Source organism: Myiozetetes cayanensis, unplaced genomic scaffold, assembly GCF_022539395.1.
Source record: "Myiozetetes cayanensis isolate MyiCay16 unplaced genomic scaffold, myiCay2020 scf20-37, whole genome shotgun sequence".
Taxonomy (NCBI): domain Eukaryota; kingdom Metazoa; phylum Chordata; class Aves; order Passeriformes; family Tyrannidae; genus Myiozetetes; species Myiozetetes cayanensis.
The window spans coordinates 2,478,218-2,494,941 of NW_026087412.1; the positions used below are offsets into that span (position 1 = coordinate 2,478,218).

The 16,724-nt window shown below is 47.9% G+C and overlaps 2 protein-coding genes across 7 annotated transcripts in view; one reads left to right on the top strand and one right to left on the bottom strand.

Moving 5' to 3' along the window:
• Window positions 1-23: 23 nt before the first annotated feature.
• DRC3 (dynein regulatory complex subunit 3) lies at window positions 24-14,783 on the bottom strand. The gene is made up of 12 exons (XM_050317286.1): window positions 14,614-14,783; window positions 13,123-13,239; window positions 11,608-11,774; window positions 10,926-11,072; window positions 9,625-9,744; window positions 8,418-8,530; window positions 6,933-7,107; window positions 3,796-3,927; window positions 2,481-2,551; window positions 1,950-2,073; window positions 452-583; window positions 24-276 (listed from the first exon to the last, which is right to left on the bottom strand). The coding sequence occupies exons 1-12, from the start codon at window positions 14,768-14,770 to the stop codon at window positions 178-180; spliced, it is 1,554 nt and encodes a 517-aa protein (XP_050173243.1). The 5' UTR covers window positions 14,771-14,783; the 3' UTR covers window positions 24-177.
• Window positions 14,784-16,173: 1,390 nt separating this feature from the next.
• Window positions 16,174-16,724, top strand: part of TOM1L2 (target of myb1 like 2 membrane trafficking protein) — a 56,759-nt gene continuing 56,208 nt past the window's right edge. For all 6 annotated transcript variants that reach the window (XM_050317086.1, XM_050317088.1, XM_050317090.1 and 3 more), the window contains exon 1: window positions 16,174-16,263. In XM_050317086.1, coding sequence (XP_050173043.1) covers window positions 16,212-16,263 — 52 coding nt within the window. In that variant the 5' untranslated portion in view covers window positions 16,174-16,211. The remainder of the gene's footprint in view (window positions 16,264-16,724) is intronic.

Here is a 16,724-nt window from a genome sequence, read left to right on the forward strand (position 1 = left end):
CAGAGCTTCGGATGCTTTTCCAGAGTCAAGAAGTAGCTTTTATTTGTGGTTTATGGTGGGATGGAAGAAATGTGCTTTTTGGTCTGAAACGTCCCAGGCACCTCGGGCATGTTCCTGCTGGGGGTTGTCCTGTGTGCTCCCAGCTGAGGCAGCTGCCCAGCCCTACTCCACAGGCTCCTAGATCCTTGTGTTATCCAGCTCCTTCTGGAGACTGTTGATGTAGGACATGATCTTTTTGATACAGGCACGATTTCTGTCGCTCTCAGTTTGGAAAGCCTGGACAGATTGAAGCCGAGCAGTGAAATCTGCAGGTGTGTCAGGGTCCCTTCCCGGGGCCCCTGGAGCACAGAGAGCTCCAGCAGAGGTCTGGGCGGGTCTCTCCTCACAGTGTCCCTGCCACCTGGGCCAGACCTGTCTGTGCCCCGTCCCCCTGAGCACGAGGGTCTCTTACCTTCTCGGTGACGGAGATGTGCCAGTGGTAGGTGTTGCAGAGCATGTCGCTCTCCCGCTTATCAATCTTGCGCAGGCGGATGCTGTGGGACATGTTGACGGCGCTGACAATGGTGTTTTTGTCCACGAGGAGCTGGGAGGTAACGTGACCGGATGAGGGGAGGGGGTGGGCACACAATGAAAGCAGCAGAGCTCAGAAGGAGCAGAACAGCAACTGCGGTGCCTCGGGGGAGAAATCAGCCCTCTGTCTCAAACTGGTATATCCCTGGTCGTGGGGATGAACCCAGCGTTGTACCCTTGGCCTCACTATGGTGCAATGGAGCTTTATCCCTAATGCAGGTGGGGAAACTGAGGCAGCAGCCTTGGTTTCATGTGCTGGAGCAGGGGGCTCTGTGCAGGCAGGGCTGCTGTGCAGCTGGTGTGGAAGCACAGCTGCATATGCTCCAGCACGCCTGGAAATGGAAAATCACACTTGGAAGGGTCTCCTGCACTGGAGGCACTGGCTGTAAATCTTCATTTTTGGAGAGTCCCAGCTTCTAATGGAAGCAGTGACTTCCCCTGTGGCTCTAAATGGAGGGTGGCTTCGCTAACCCATAATGACTCTCCTCCTGCAGCCAAGTGCAGCTGTTGGACAAATGGAGATTGCTTCTCCCTGGAAATGGATGGCAGTGAGGCAAAATGGGTGCGTGGCAGCGGAGCAGAACCACCACCATCTGCACGGCCCATAAAGCAGGGAGCTCCCCCTGGGGCTCAGGGGTCTGGTTTGTGTCTGTCAGCTCTTGATTACCTGGAGTTACGGAGGGCTGGGATAATCTGGACAGAGCAAAACCACAGCTAATGCAAACTCAAGTAATTGAGACACTAAATGAAGGAATAACAAAGGCAAAAAGGGCAGCAGGAGCACTGCAACAATCCCAGTGGTTTTGGGAAGGCTCCTGGGGTCTTTGCTCTCACAGCAAGACCGAGGGGTCAGTGGAAGGCTCCTTTTGAAATGTCATGTCCTGCCTCCAGGTCAGCTCACGGGCTGGGGGATCTCCAGGAAGGGCTTTTGAAATCACTGAGGCAAACAGAGCCCCGGTGCAGGAAGTTCAGAGCGCTGTTGGGATTCTGCTGTGGGAGCAGGGAGAGTCTGAACAAAACCAGCTGCGAGTGAATGCTGCAAAGATGCTGCCTAAGTGCCTGGAAATCAGCCAGAGCACTGAGTTGTGCTGGAGGCAGCAGAGATACTTCTTCAGCATCCCTCCTGAGCTGCTGCCACCAGCTCTGGCAGCACCCAGGGAAACCTGCAGTGCAGTTATCCCCTCTCCTAGTCAGTGGAGATGTCCAGAGGCACCGCAGTTCAGCCAAGTGGGGTGTCTGGGAAGGAGGTTATGCTCTGGTTCAGGGGTGGCTCTGGCACCACTGAGCCTCCTGGAAATCCTGTCCCTTCAGAGAAGAGGCTGTGGCCTCCTTTTTTTTGCTGAATCCCTACCAGAGACAGGTGTTTTTTGTGCCCTCACCATTTGAACATCATCTGGCAAATCCTCCTCCAGCGCACCCTTGAGTGATTTCTCCACTGTGCTGAGGGCAATCTCCATCAACTTTTCATGGTGCTGGTTTTCCAGGTCCCGGCACTGGCCCATCGTACACAAGATGTTAAGGAAAAGGTTGATCACACCCCTCACCAGTATTTCATTGGCTGCTATGGCAGGAATGTACCTAGAAAACAGTCTAACCAGATATTCCCAGTGGTTTGTCTTCTCTGTGTGGAGAAGAAAGGAAAATTCCCAACAGGATGAAAGCTGCCAAAGTCCTACAGACTTTCAGCACAGGAGAATTGAGATGTTTTTGTGCTCTCCCCAGTCTCCACAGAAAGAAGCTGGGCACCTTAAATGACGGTTCCTCAAAGCTGGGAAAAGATATTTTCTGTTGATTAAAAAAAGTAAAATTAAAAAATGAAGTTTTTACACTGATGGCTCATTTCTGGATTTAGAGGTGAGGTGAAGGTACATCACTGGGAGGTGCAGGCCAACATACTGTGAAAAGGATATATCTCTTTAACATTTTCCATGAATGTTGATGTTATGACATCAATGCTTCTTCTAAAACCCTGTAATAGCTCCTTAACAGAGGGGAAAAAGAGGAAATATCACAATGAAAACTTGCATAAACATAACAGGGAGTCAGGGAGTTTAGGAGGAATCTACAATTTATTGTAATTTGGACTCACTGCTGTTATTAGCACAGTCAGAAACTAAACTGCCTCGAGCATTTAAAGTGTTTTCAAAGTGCTGCAAGATTTTCTTTCCTCCTTCAGGGACAGAAAATCAGATTCAGTTTATTGGAGGGAAGTTGACTGAATGATGCCTTTACCAAGTGTCTGGGGCAAGCCAGCTGATCCTTCCTTACCCTCACCTAAGGAATACCTGGAGAGGGCTGTATTCCCATCCCCTGCCATGTCTCCTTGTCTGTGTGAAGAGCCTCTTGTCAGAAGCATAACCCCTGCCTGGGCTTATTGCAGCTTTTGGGTTAATCTTCAGAAATTAAAATTGCTGCCTATTCCCTCCCTCAGAAATGGCTGATGGAGAATCTGTGAAGTGTTGCACTTAAATGTCTCGATACCCAAATCCTGCCCATGCAGGAGGGCACACAGGGGGAAATGCTTCTGCTCATCCCATCAGGGACCACGGATAGTGAGGGCCAGCTCAGGAAACACTAAAAGGCACAATCCTGATGCACCGAGGATCCCTTCTGAGCTGCTGATTTCTGCCACCATTACTTCTGCCCCAAAGTAAACTGCTGCCTCTGCTTGCACACAGGCCACAGCTCCTGCCTGCTCATCTTCAAACAGATTACTTGGGTTTTTTTCCCTTAAATGAAGATGCACATTAGCAGCCCTGCCCTAGTTTTTGAGGAAAAGTCTGGGGAGGAAAAGGCAGCTATTATGCAAGCAAATGCAGTAAGCTGAGCAGGAACGTGTGTAATTTTATTCATAGCAAAGATCAGCTTCAAAGAATTACACCTCTAGAATCCCAGATGCACACCCCATGCTATGCAGCGACTTGTGCAGACCTCTAAAATGACTGCACAACCTCCCTTTCTCTGAAGTGTGGGAAATCAGCTTGGAGAGGTGTGAAGGACATACAGAGTTCTGCTCTGAGAAACAAAAATCTGTTGTAAGGTGTGCAGGGCCTGATCTCACCCCTGTCAACTTCGAGCAGAGGGAGAATAAGATGGAGACGGAACTTTAGCCTGAGTGAAGCCCCGTGCCCCCCTCTTTGTGGAACGAGCTGCTAAGCAGGGGTGTAGCAATAAAAAAGTGTCATGGCTGTGAGGTCTCACAGGTGTGTCCTTGATCCTTCTTACCTCCAGCTCGTTGGACAGCAGCGCTTCCAGGGCCATGAGCGTATCGGAGAGCTGCAGGATGTCCTCCTGGCACTCGGCTCGTTTAGACTCAGCAACATCGTAACTCCTGGCGTGATGAATCTCGTCCAGCCTCTAAACACAGAGATACATAAATTACTTACAGTTTGTGTTCAGCACTCCATTGCAATCTAATTAACTTGTTACATGTGTGAGGAAAAGTTCCTGCTGCTGATTAGCTGAAAGGAAATGTGATGATTCAGGGAAGTCTCCACATTTACATACTGGGGAGTCAACAGTGCTGAGGTTTGCTGCTGCACTAATGATCCCCATCCAGGGCCAGTGCAGTGGGATTGGGAAAATGCTTCCTCATCCTCCACTCAGCAGAAGACTTTGCCCCTTTTATGCTTCCAACTTCGGTTTGCCTTCAGACACATTTCAAGCAAAAAGAAAAAAAAGGAATAATATTAAATTCCTGACATTCCTGGCCATGAAGAAGAGATTAACAATTACCTGGGAGAAAGAAACGCAGGCCTAAATCCTGATCCACTTCATGCCAAGGAGAATCTTGACTGACTTCCACAGGGTCAGGATTTAGTATTCTGAATATGGAACACCTATCATTGCCTGCCTTCCTCTTACAGCAAGGATTTATTGCCCTTCAGAATTAAATATTGACATCAATTTTGTATCAGGCAAGATTTATGTTTTCTTGAATCAAAAAAAAAAAATCCCCTTGTGCTGAGCAATGTATTATTTTCAAACCTGTTTAAAATAAGGTAACAATTGTTAAAAAAAAGAGAAAAAAATATATGTTTTATTATGTCTAATCCAATTCTCCTGAGTGGGAATGGAACAGGCTAAAATAAAGAATTTTGATGAAAACCACTCCTGATGGAAATGGACTGAATTATCTAAATTTGCAGTGTTAAAAGGGGAAGGTGAGAGCAAGGTATCTTCTTCTCCAATGTAAACAAGTTAGGAGGCTCAAAAGGCTCCAGAGCCATTCGAGCTGCACCTCTGGGAGCAATAACTTCAAAGTTCAAGGCCTTTAATGCTCCGTGACCAACTCCAGAGAGCGCAGTGATTTTACAGGTTACCCAAGTTTACATGAAAGGATTACAGCCAGACAAACAGCCCTAAGAATGGCTCACAGACTGGAGTCTGCTGGGGCCTCTGTGCCTTTTGAACTCCTCCAGCAATTTTAAATGATTGGGGAAATGCTGTTAAAACACCGTGTTCAGTTTTGATATCAACTCCTCCAATATTTATATGAGAACTGTCATGCTGTGTCCTGTTTGGAAAATCACAGAATGGTTTGGATTAGAAGGGACCTTAAAGTCCATCTTGTTCTACCCCCTGCCATGGGCAGGAACACCTTCCACTAGCCCAGGTTGCTCCAAGCTCATCCAACCTGGCCTTGGACACTCCCAGGAATGGGGCAGCCACAGCTTCTCTGGGCAACCTGTGCCAGGGCCTGCCCACCCTCACAGGGAAGAATTTCTTCCTAATATACAATCTAAAATATCCCCTCCTTCAGCTTAGGGCCATTTCCCCCTCATCCTGTCTCTCCATGTCCTTGCAGCTCAGTCCATAGCTGAGCCTGTAGGTGATCAGAGATGAAGGGCCAAAATCTGTCCCTTGCCATGTTTCTTTGGGTCTGATTTTGGTTTTTTGCTGTCAGGCTTTCTTTGGTTCTGGTTTTTTTTAGGTTTCTTTTGTTGGTTTTAGTTTTTTTTTTTTTTTTTATGGGAGGTATAACAGGAATTTAAGAGCAAGTTAAATGAACATGCATGTCAAATTGGGGTTGGAACTGGAGGATCCTTCAGTCCCTTCCAACCCAAACCATTCTGTGACTCTGGCAGTGCTGCCAACTCGTGTCCCACCCGGAGCTGCTGGAGCCAGTTTTCCAGCATGAGTCAGCAAGGTCCAAGGCCCCAGGAGCAGGGTGACTCAGCAGCTGTCAGCTGACGAGGCAAACAAAAGTGACCTGGTTTGCGGTGCTCGTGACTCTGCTGGTGTCACTTGTCAGGGACCTGCTCTCTCAGCTGACGGTGTTGCCGGGTTTGAGCCACCCCCTCACCCCCCCCTTATTTTTTCCTGTGGAAACAAAATCATGATCCGTCTATTATACATGGTTAGAAAGGGATCCAGCTAGAAGCTACGCCCTGAGCTGCCACAATGGGTGGCTGCAGTTGAACAGAATGAAAAGAGAGAGTTTCTGCTTTAAAAGGACTAGAAATACATTACAATAACTTTATCTGAGGGTTTTTTTTTTTTGGTTATAGTTCTTTGAGCTGTTGTTGACAAAATGAACTGAAGCAGAAAATTACTTGAAAATAAACTGAATACCCTGCAATTTCCTTCCTTTTCTTCCCCATTTTTCAATGAAGGAAGAGCTATTGGAGATCTCAAAGAGAAGGGGAATGGCATTAAATCTGACAAATCTATGTTTTAAATCAACTTCATAAAAATATTTAAACTAAAAAAAGGTTGAGCATTTTCATTTTCTAAAATATTGGTAACTTTTTTGGATGGCAGAAACCAAGTTAAAAAACCCCACCCTGTTAAGCCACACTTTTTCTGCAAAGCCTTGAAGGACCTTTACCTTTAGAGATGATAACTTTATGACATGTTCATTTTGTTCTACACTGAATTTCTAGCATAGATAAAGGCTGTACTAACTGGCTGTGCTTTGCCCAAAGGGTGGAAATTTCAATCCAGCATAAAGTACTAGAAAAATTATGGTAATGATGTCATATTAGCTAAAAAAAAATAATAAATTTTTTTTCTTCACACAAATTTATACTGTAAGAAACTTGTAAGGAAATACCAGTGAGTGAGCACTGGAAGAGGTTGTCCAGAGGGGCTGTGGAGTCTCCATCCTTGCAGATATTCAAACACAGTCCTGGTGTGGGTGGTCCTGCTTGACATGGGGCATTGGACCACATGACTTCCAGAGGTCCCTTCTGCCTTCAACCACTTCAACCAATCATCAAATACTGATTCCCATTACAGCAGTGTCAATCCAGAATAATTTCCCTATTTTTAGTGGAGTTACCCTCATTTTCAGTGAAATTAAAAGCTGGCATATGACATAGAGAAATCGTGTATCAAACAAAAAAAAAGCATAACATTACCTTTCTGTTCCGATTTTCAAAGTCAAACATTGCTTTCTTGCTCTCTTGCTGGCTGGCTAACAGAATTTCATGGAAGTTTTTGTAGAAATCAGAGACTTCAGCTTCTCGTTTTTTATATTCTTCCAGCCCATAGTTATACAGGCTCTCACAAACTGAGACAAACTCCTTCCTGTATGTGACAGCAGAGTCAAGGGCTTTGCTTGTTCAGTGGAGCAACGTGTTATGTTCCCTCTGCCTCTGCAAATCTGAAGAACAGGAGCTACCAGCTACTTTTATGTAAACTCTGTGGTTCTTGCTGGGAGCAGGCTGCCAAATAGTCTGGGGAAGGACTGGGTCACCCCTTCACATTCTATGCGTAGGATTTTGCTGCCTTGAGGGTATGGGGAAAGCTGTGGCAATCTGAGGGGGCAAAAAGCCTTGAGGAAGAGGAGGAAATACATGCACTCGCCTGACTCTTCTGACACAGCAGCAGAAGGAAGCGTACAACCCTATCTGTCTTCACAAGTGTGAATACAGTGCCTGTGCAGTTAACAAATACAACTCTGGAGCCTACAGCCAGAGCACAGGATGAACTACTGACTTGGTAGCATCACAAAAATAACGTCAATTTTTCTTCTGCTATTATCTTGGCAACGGAATTGTTTTTGGAGTCTATTGTAGTTAAGCTGTGATGCATTTTTCCCCAACAGTGTAATGCAATTTTAAGGAAGGTCAAGTTACTGGCCTTGACAATACCCTATTAATCTGAATGAGAAAAGGGAAAAAAAAAAAAAAAAAAAGGCAAAAAAGTGCCTGCTTTCTGCTCCCCCCGTGTAGGAGCAATGATCAGAAAAATGTGCTGGCCTGGAAACTTCCCGATGCCAGTTGTGGCAGGTTGGGAGATACGCGGCTCGTATCGTCCTGATTAGTCCGTTCCTATCTCCCACCACTTCAATTCCAACACGATTTTAGCGGCTGCGCTCTCGCCATCTAACTGACAGAGATTTATCTTCCAGCTCGTTTTAAACTTTTAAGTGGATTCCAGACTTAAAAAAGGAAGCACAAAGCCCTTGATTCTTGCAGGGTCACAAAAGGAGGCTGCCGAGATTGTGTTTGGTTCAGGGGGAAGGAAAAGGAATATGGTAATTACAGCGGGGAGAATTTAAAACGCTGGGATCTCATGACCTGTTGGGGATAGAAACGAGTGGTTTTACAAACGGGATGTTTCAAGCTGGGCTGGCCAGCTTGCCAGTAATATGAACCATTTGTTTGGAGCCCTCATATTTCACGGGATATCAAGCCTTAAAGCTGTCAGTGGTCTCACAGTCTTGCAGCACAATTTTTGGTACCATTCCAAAATTGAACACAGACTGTCTCAGATCTTAGATCAATGTAGCTTTCAGCCCTGGACAAAAGCAAAGGATGAAGAGTCCCTGTGGGTACACCTCTTTCTTAACTCCAGGCATTACCTTTTAGCTGTAGGTATTCCAAACCCAGGAAGGATATGCCTGCAGCAGGTCCCCCACTCCAGGGAGGGAAGCCAGTTTGGCAGCCTCTGTATCCTCTTCATACAGACTGTCAAACAGGAACGATCCATTCAGGTGCTCAACAAAGGCTGTCTTTGAAGAGAAACAGAGGAAAATAAGTAAAATAAAGATGCCAACCTGCTGCCAGTTCTCAGGATGTGTCTCTCCTAGAAGCACCTCACCAGCAGCTGAGCACTGGTGCAGACACAGTTATAGCAACACAGCAGACACACCAACCAAGCCAGGAAAGCACCTTGCAACTGGAGTGAAACCCATCCCAGGGGCTTTGCTGCTACAGCTCTGTAGCCTAAGGATAGAAAACACTGTTTAATCTCGTATCATAGAATCACAGAATGGGTTAGAAGGGACATTAAAGAGTGTTTCATTACAACCCCCTGCCATGGGTCAGGGACACCTTCCACCAGCCCAGGTTGCTCCAAGCCCCATCCAGCCTGGCCTTGGACATTTCCAGGAGTGGGGCAGCCACAGCTTCTCTGAACGACCTGTGCCAGTTGCCACCATAAGACATTATCACATACAAACACATATTGCAAGGCTTTTAAGCCTTTCAGATGAAGTGTCAGTGGACTTTGGAGAGGGCTGGAGGGAAAACATGCAGACATCCTCCCTTTCACTAAACCACCTCCTGCTCTTCAGCCCGTGTGACCTTCCAGAGGTCTGAAATACAGAGCCAAGCCACAGCTGAAAGCACAATTCTGCCTGGTGTTGTTTTCAGTCTGGTCACAGGACTACAGGGATCTCTCAAAACCCTGAAGAGTTTAACATAAAACTAATGAAAAGCCATTAACTCAGTGTGAAGGAGAAAAAAAAGTCACTTCACCACGAAAATTCTGACAGTTCCCTCAGACCTGTAATTTTTTTAATCTCATGTCAGGCTGACAAATTCCCTGGGTATGATTTACTATTTAGCTTTGCAAGGACTAAATCTGTATTTTCATTGTTCAGCCCAAAGAATTATGTTCTCCCACGTCATGTGTATTCCACAGCAGTTCCTGTTTTCATTCAAAAGATGAGATTCAGAGATCACAGAGATTAATCCAAGCCTTAGTTTTTAGCAGAGTCGATGTTAACCTCTCATTAAATCTCCAAGCATGTAAAAGACAAGTCAATATGTGTTTGCACTTCTTTCTCCTGAGACAACGCACAACCAGCCAAAGAAAACCTACCTCATGGTACTCCAGCTCTTCCTGCTTTGCCTGTTTTGTCTCCTGAAGAGCAAGGGCCCGAGCCTCTTCTTGTTCCAATGGCTTAGTGAGATCTTGGTACTTTGAAACTGCAGCTTCTCTCTGAGAAATGCAGATAAAGTGTTTGTATTAGATTATCCAGCAGTGCTCAGCCAATCTGGGCACAGGCAATTGATCTTTCTAGAAAATGCACCTGAGTGGCACCTGCATCTCCATCTACTCGTGGGCTTTTTATTAAACTACTTACGAAGTTTCTAATCCATTCCTCATCCTGTTTTTTGTTGGCATATTACTCGGCTGCATTCAATGCATCTGAGCTGATTCAGCCCCAGGAAACTTTTCTCTCTCCATTTTCACATCTTTGGGGTTGTTTTTTTTTTTTCTCTCTTGGCAGGAAGTTCTATTTTGACTTCTAGAATTTGCTCTCTGATTTGATCAGCCAGTGAGGTTAATACATTTTCTAGGGAGGAGAAGGCTCTTTGGAGGAGTGGATGGCAAGGCAGTACCAGGGGCAAGAACCTCATTAGCTTGAAACTGAAGCTTGACAAATTTAAGTGTGCAATTGTCTGACATACTGTCTGATGAGCAGGGACTGCACTCCATGACCTGGAAAGCCCTTCCAGTCCTATGCTAAGAGCCATGTATCTTCCAAGTACAGCTCCTGCTCTGTGCCAAACAAATTCACAATTAATCATGTTCCTTGGTTACTGAAAAAACACCTGAATAAAAAAACCTCATCTTTGTTCCTTTGAGCCATGGGATGAAAAAGCATCCCACGGGTTACTGGTGAGGATGAACTGTCCTGTTCTCAGAAAACAAGAGTGGGAAGGGCATCCAGGCACCTCCTTGCCTGGATGGTCTGTCAGTCTGCCACTGAAACAAATGTCTCTGTGAGCAGCAGGACCACCAAGCCTCCTTTCCCCCCTGGATCGTTGTCTCAAAATTCATTTCCTCGAGATTCTCTAAGACTTGCACTCACACTGCAGCCTCTCCGTGGCAGCAAGAACCAGGCCCCTCTCCCACACACAGCTGCTGATTTTCACAAAATCTGTGAAGACATCGTGCTTCTGACACCTCTACCCCTCTGTCAGATTTGATAGAATTTGGCCTACAGGTTCACAGCTGTTAGGTGGAAGCAGAATAAACACTGTGTGCTTCTGTGAGCCTGATTTCTGCAGGGAGCCTGCCCTCAGTGCTGGAATATTGCTGGCACACCAACAAAGGGAAGGCTCTGTAAGAAGCTGTTGCCTGATTTCCCAAGCAGGGAATTGCAGAAATCTTACCGTGGTGTCTCTGACGAGCTTGAAGTCCAAGTACACCAGGTTTGGAAGATGGGCAACAACAAACAGCATGTACTGCTTGTCATCACAGAAGGGGTTCCCAGACAGGTTCAGTGTCCGTAAGCTTTTTAAGCTCCTGAGATAGACAACCTGTGCCAAAGAGAGAGAGAGACCTGTGCTTCCAGCTGCTGGGGAAACACAGCCTGGAAATTCGTTGCTCTTTTTACATTTAGGTTGGAATATGTTTTCTGCTCCACTGCAAAATTCATATGGCAGTCAATTATGAGTTTCTAATGCTTTTGGGAAAGGAAATGCTTAAATTCACACTGGGAATATCTAGACAAGGGGTGCAGAGAGAAGGCAGAGGGGGTAGACAAATCACAGGTCTTAGATTGGTAAGATGCCCTCAGAAGAACTCCAAATAAATCTTAGTCTCCTTTCTCTTCTCATATGTAACCACTTATCCCTTTTCTAGCTTTCTTTGGAGCCAATAGGAATTTTGCCATGGCTGACAGCAGGGACAGAACTGAGCCCCAAGAGTCAATAATCTAAAGGAGAAAAGGCTGCAGGAAGCACTCAACACCAGGGCAGAGGACCCAAACCACAGTGGACACAGTGGCAAATGTCAGTTTTAGAATATCTGATTCTTTGACAAAGAATATTTTCAAAGGCAGGGAGCACTCACATTTTCCAGATTGGTCAGGTTATTCTTCCCTATGGAGAAAATCTGCAGCTCTTGCAATGTGTCCATATTCTCAATTTTAGATATTCTGTTACTGTAGAGACTGAGGTCTTGCAGTTTGACAAGGGTATCCAGGCCCTCAATTACTTCAATATTGTTGAAGGACAAGTCTGGGGAAGAGTTTAGAAATCAAAGGTAAATTATTTCTAGCAGAATGCCTTGATTCAGGCCTTGCATTTAGGCTGGCTCTGGATTTAGGAGTTTATGTACGGATTTTCCTCAGGGGTGGTCAGTGTCCCACACAAAGGCTCGGGCATTAAATCATCCTTCATTCCTATCTCCTCATTGCAACTGTCCATGCAATTTCCAAATGAGAGGAACAGCTGAAGTTATTCTGTGCAGAGTGCACATACACAGCCTGAAAGGGACTCCTGCCTTATGGGGAAACCTAAAACACAAGAGGCGGGGAAATGCCCTAAGAGGGGAATTTCTGTGACAAATTTGACACTTCCTGCCTTCTTTCTTGCAGACTTTGACCTGCCACACCAATGCCGCTGTTGTGGTCATTCCCACAGGGCAGACATATCCCAGTTCCACATCACTGGAGGTTTGCAAGGCATACACCCACTTCAGCTACTTCACTCACTGAAACATCCTCTCCTCCTGCCAGAACATTTATCCCAACACCACGACTAAGGGGCAGTATTTGCTCTCAGGCCACTACTGAGCAATTCAAGAGTCCAAAGACAGTTGATGAGGTTACTTGGGTGGCTGAGACACTCGTGCAGCGGCAGCAGCTGAACCACTGCAGCCTTTGGGCAAACAGAACACGAGAATGTGCTTCAAAAACACTCTGCTTACACCGTGGTGATCAGTTGGTGATTCACAAGTGCATCAGTCATCTGTGGAGCAGAACAGTGCAGACAACTGGGCGGAAGAGCCCATTAGACATCTCACGATGTGCTGATGAGCTGCAGCCCTGCGTGCTGGGGATATATTTAGACTTCCAGCCAGCAACGTGGCTGCAACTCCAGAGAATGCTCCAAGCTGTGCATCTGTGCAGCTGAGAGGAGTCACACAAAGCTACAAGGACAGGCACTTCTTGGGCCAACAATGACACCAAGCCCTTAAGGATGCAGGAGTAAAGATGGTGGGTGGCAGGCTCTGAAATGCCTGCAGCAGCTTTGAAAACAGGCTTCTAAATCACAGAAGTGTTTCCATAAATATTCCTGAGAGTCACCTCCAAATGCAACACAAACCCTGGAAACAACCTTGAAACCTGTTCCTGCCACGCCAAAGGTATTAAACCCAGTTTTGAAACACGTGAAGGATTGTTTTGCAGCTCTGATACTCAGGCATTTTGACATTTGACAGTCAAATAAGGAAACACACAGACAGCTGACAGCCTTCCCTGGGAAAGCTCCTATCAGTCGTGTTTGAGAAGGAAGGTGACATCCTGGTTTATCACAGATTGCTCTGCACCTGTGAAGGATCCAACCTCCTCTATCTGTATCTCACCGAGCCATACAAGGTGAACCAGACTCTCCAGAGCTTCTATCTTCTCAATGAGGTTATTGTCCAGCTGCAGTTTAGTCAGATTCTCCAGCTGCCACAGATTATCAACCTGCAGGATACCTAAAGCCACAGGGAAAAAAAAAAAAAAAAGAAAAGAAAAGAAAATTGCTTTTCATGTGAGACCACTTTTGGTTTACCAGACACGCTGCCTTGCACAAGGGAAACACGTCCAGTCCTACCTCCAAAATGATTTTCAGCGTGTGATGAGTGCCCTGGAGAGCTCAGAGGTGCACTGGCTGGATGAGATTGCAATGAAACAGCCCAGTTAACCTCAGTGTCCTGCACCAGTGCACGCTGCTCATCAGCGAGGCCAACGAGGCGCGGAGGGGCTGCTGACCACGGCCCTGCACTCCAGTGGCTTTATGAATCCACTACTAGGAGGCCTTGACCTTCATTTTCCCTTCCAGCTCCAAGAGGGACATTTGGGATGAGCTCTGCTTTTCTCTGCATTTGCAGTCTGGCAGTTCCCAGCTCCTGCTTTTGTAAATGACTCTCCTGCTCCCGGCACTCTCATCACGGGAGAGGAAGTTGGAGTCTACTCTTTCAGTGCAGGCTGCAGTTTGGAACTAATCAATATCCCTGCATTTCGCTTCCTCCAGAAAGCAGAATCACAAGGGCAGGCTGTTAGGCACTACAGCAGAACATCGGGGCCAAAGGGACAGGAAAACCAGAATATTCCCATTCTCATTTCTCTTCCCAGATCTCATTAGCTGCTCTCCTGCTATCCTCATTTACCGAGGGCAGACTAAAGCAAGGAATTGCATGCACAGAATATTCACACGGTCTGTATTTTGTATGTGCAAACAAATCTATGCAGGGTCAGCTCAAGGGAGTCTTTTCCAAGGAAAGCAACTCATACACACATTATTTTACTGGAGCACACAGTGAATAAACAGAAGTAGATTTTTGCCCATCAAATTACAACACCCTCCCCCCAGCACTCAAATACTGAGCCAAATGTTCTTCCTTTCCACTTTCTGAATGCAAGTTTACGACTGGTTTGACAGTAAGAGGCGAGCTGTGGTAAAGCTGATCAGAGGACGCCACCAAATCAGACTGTGATCACCACAATCCCCAAAATTGCTCTCACACGATCATCAGCCATAGCAGAGCCTGCCCAGGGTTGGATTTGTGCAGGCACCGAGGGGCCCTGTAGGCCCACGGCCTGTAGGTGTCACCACAATATAAATGTTAAATGAGAACAGCAGTGATGGTAACAATGGGAAGCGAAGCCGCTTTGAGGTTACCCATCAGCAAAAGCACCCAGCTCGCTCACACTTTGCACAGGGATGGCCAAAAATGCAAGTTCAGATGTTACTTTTCACATAATAAATCCCAGCTAATCGTGATTGTTTAATTGCCAGTCACCAGCCTTGTGCTTTGCTCTGTTACCTTCTAACGAAGGAAGGAGAATGCATATATTCTAATACTCACTTTTAAAGCTAAGCTGCAGCTCTGTCACATCCTTAAAGTTAATATTTTCCCCTTGGGCGAGATCTCCAAGGTCCTCTGGTAATGTCTTTTCAACGGCTTTCAGAATCATTTCATCATCGATAATGTTTGGCTGGACGTCATTGTAAAACTGACTCATTGTGAGAAGTGTCGACCTGAAAGGACAGAAAGGAAAAATATATTAAATCACTGCCCTCAGACAATTTCCAGCAGTCACAGAATCACAGAATCCCAGATAATGGTTTGGGTGGGAAGGGACTTAGAGCTCATCCAGTCCCACCCCTCCCACACCTTCCACTAGCCCAGGTTGCCCCATCCAGCCTGGCCTTGGACACTTCCAGGGATGGGGCTTCTCTGGGCACCCTGTGCCAAGGCTTGACAACCCTTTCAGTGACGAAATTCTTCATGGAAATTTAAATATCCCTAACATTGCCCTGGAGGTATGAGACTATTTGTCTTTCCAGAACTGTGCACAGCTAATGAATCAGTGTGAAGGACTGGAATCATCAAGCTTTTGCTTGTGTAAGATGTCTGTAATCATGGACAGTTGTTCTGAGGGTTTTTTGTGCACAGGACAGGAAGGATAAATGTGTGAGTTTAGAGAGTTCTGTTCTCGTCAAGGCTTTTCATTAACAAACCAAACCTATGGATGTGCTCAGTAAAGACCAAAGAGCAGCAGGTTCTGGTTTTATCCATCCTTGACCTTCCTTCCCACCTTCCTTGTAGAATCCCAGGATGGTTTGGGTTGGAAGGGACCTTAAAGCCCATCCAGTCCCACCCCCTGCCATGGGCAGGGACACCTTCCACTATGCCAGCCTGGGGATAGTCCCGCCTGACCTTGGGCACTCCCAGGGATGAGCACTTGCCCATCGTCCCTTCAGGCAGTGCCGGTTCCGACCACCCCTCCCCGTTGGGTGCGAAGGGGCCGCCGGTTCCCCCACGAGACACACCGAGGCTGGGATCCTGGCCCCTCAGGCCTCTCACCCGCAGGTCCCCGGGGCTCTGGGTCGGCTGTGTGCCCAGTTCCTAATTCCTTGTTCCTTATTCCCGACCCCCTATCCCGGTTCCCGATCCCCACGCGCGCCTCGGCGCCCGTTGCTAAGGAAGCCCGGGCGCGTTGCTAAGGGCGGTCACATGACCTCCTCGGGCACCAATGCGCGCGGAGTGGGTGGGAAGGCTAGCTGCCAATCAGGGCGCGAGAAATCCGTGTCAGCCAATCAACGCCGGCACCGTGCCTTCGGGGCGGAAAGGGGCTTGAGTGATTGACGCTTCCCTTGCCCAATAGCGTTCCGAGAAGGTTTGGCCTTTGTCCAATGGCGAACGGCAGTCGCGGTGTGCCCGCTGTCCATCAACTGGGGGCGGGGATATAGGCGGGGATATTGTGGGGGCGGAGCTCTCGCTTGACATTGATGGACACGCCTTTCAACCAATGGCACTGCGGCGCGTCCGGACAGCGCCCAATGGGACGCGGGGAGGCGGGCATATCTGATCAGAGCCTGCTGCGATTGGTGGGCGGGGCTGTCAGTCAGGGCGCGGTGCGGGAGGGGGGGCGTCGGGCCGCTGTTTGTTGTCATCCCAAGATGGAGTTTCTGCTGGGGAACCCGTTCAGCACCCCGGTGGGGCAGAGCCTCGGTACGGCGGCCAGGGGGGCTCCGGGGGGGCCGGGAGAGCCCAGGGAGAGAGAGGGGTCTTTGGAGGGTGCGGGTTGGCCTCGGGCAGCGCGGGGGGCTGGGGGTCGGTGAGGGGCTGTGGGGGCGGAGGGGGCTGTGAGGGCCCGCGGGGGGCTCTGCGGGCCGGTGAGGCGCTGTGGGGGCTCGAGGGGGTTGGTGAGGGCTGGCAGGAGGGTTTGTGAAGGCCCATGGGAGGCTCTGGGGGTCAGTGAGGGTTAGTGGGGGTGTTTGGGGGTTGTGGGGCTCGCTGAGGGTTGAGGGGGCTCTGGAGGTGGTGAAGCAGCTCTGGGGCTGTCGGGGAGCTGTGGAAGGGACTGTGGGGAGCAGGGGTTCCAGAGGCTGTAGGGCTGGTGGGGGCTCGGAGGGGGTGGAGGTCTTTGGGGTTGGGGGGTGCTGGAGGCCTCGAGGGGGCTCTGGGGTTCC

Bases quoted from the DNA above. Each gene is read 5' to 3' on its own strand.
- DRC3 (XM_050317286.1), bottom strand. From the start codon at position 14,770: ATGAGTCAGTTTTACAATGACGTCCAGCCAAACATTATCGATGATGAA. The intron at 8,531-9,624 runs GTAGGTTTTCTT...TTCTCTTCAAAG, and splicing joins AAGAGCTGGAGTACCATGAG to ACAGCCTTTGTTGAGCACCT. The intron at 2,552-3,795 runs GTAAGAAGGATC...CCCTCTGTTAAG, and splicing joins TGCTGTCCAACGAGCTGGAG to GAGCTATTACAGGGTTTTAG.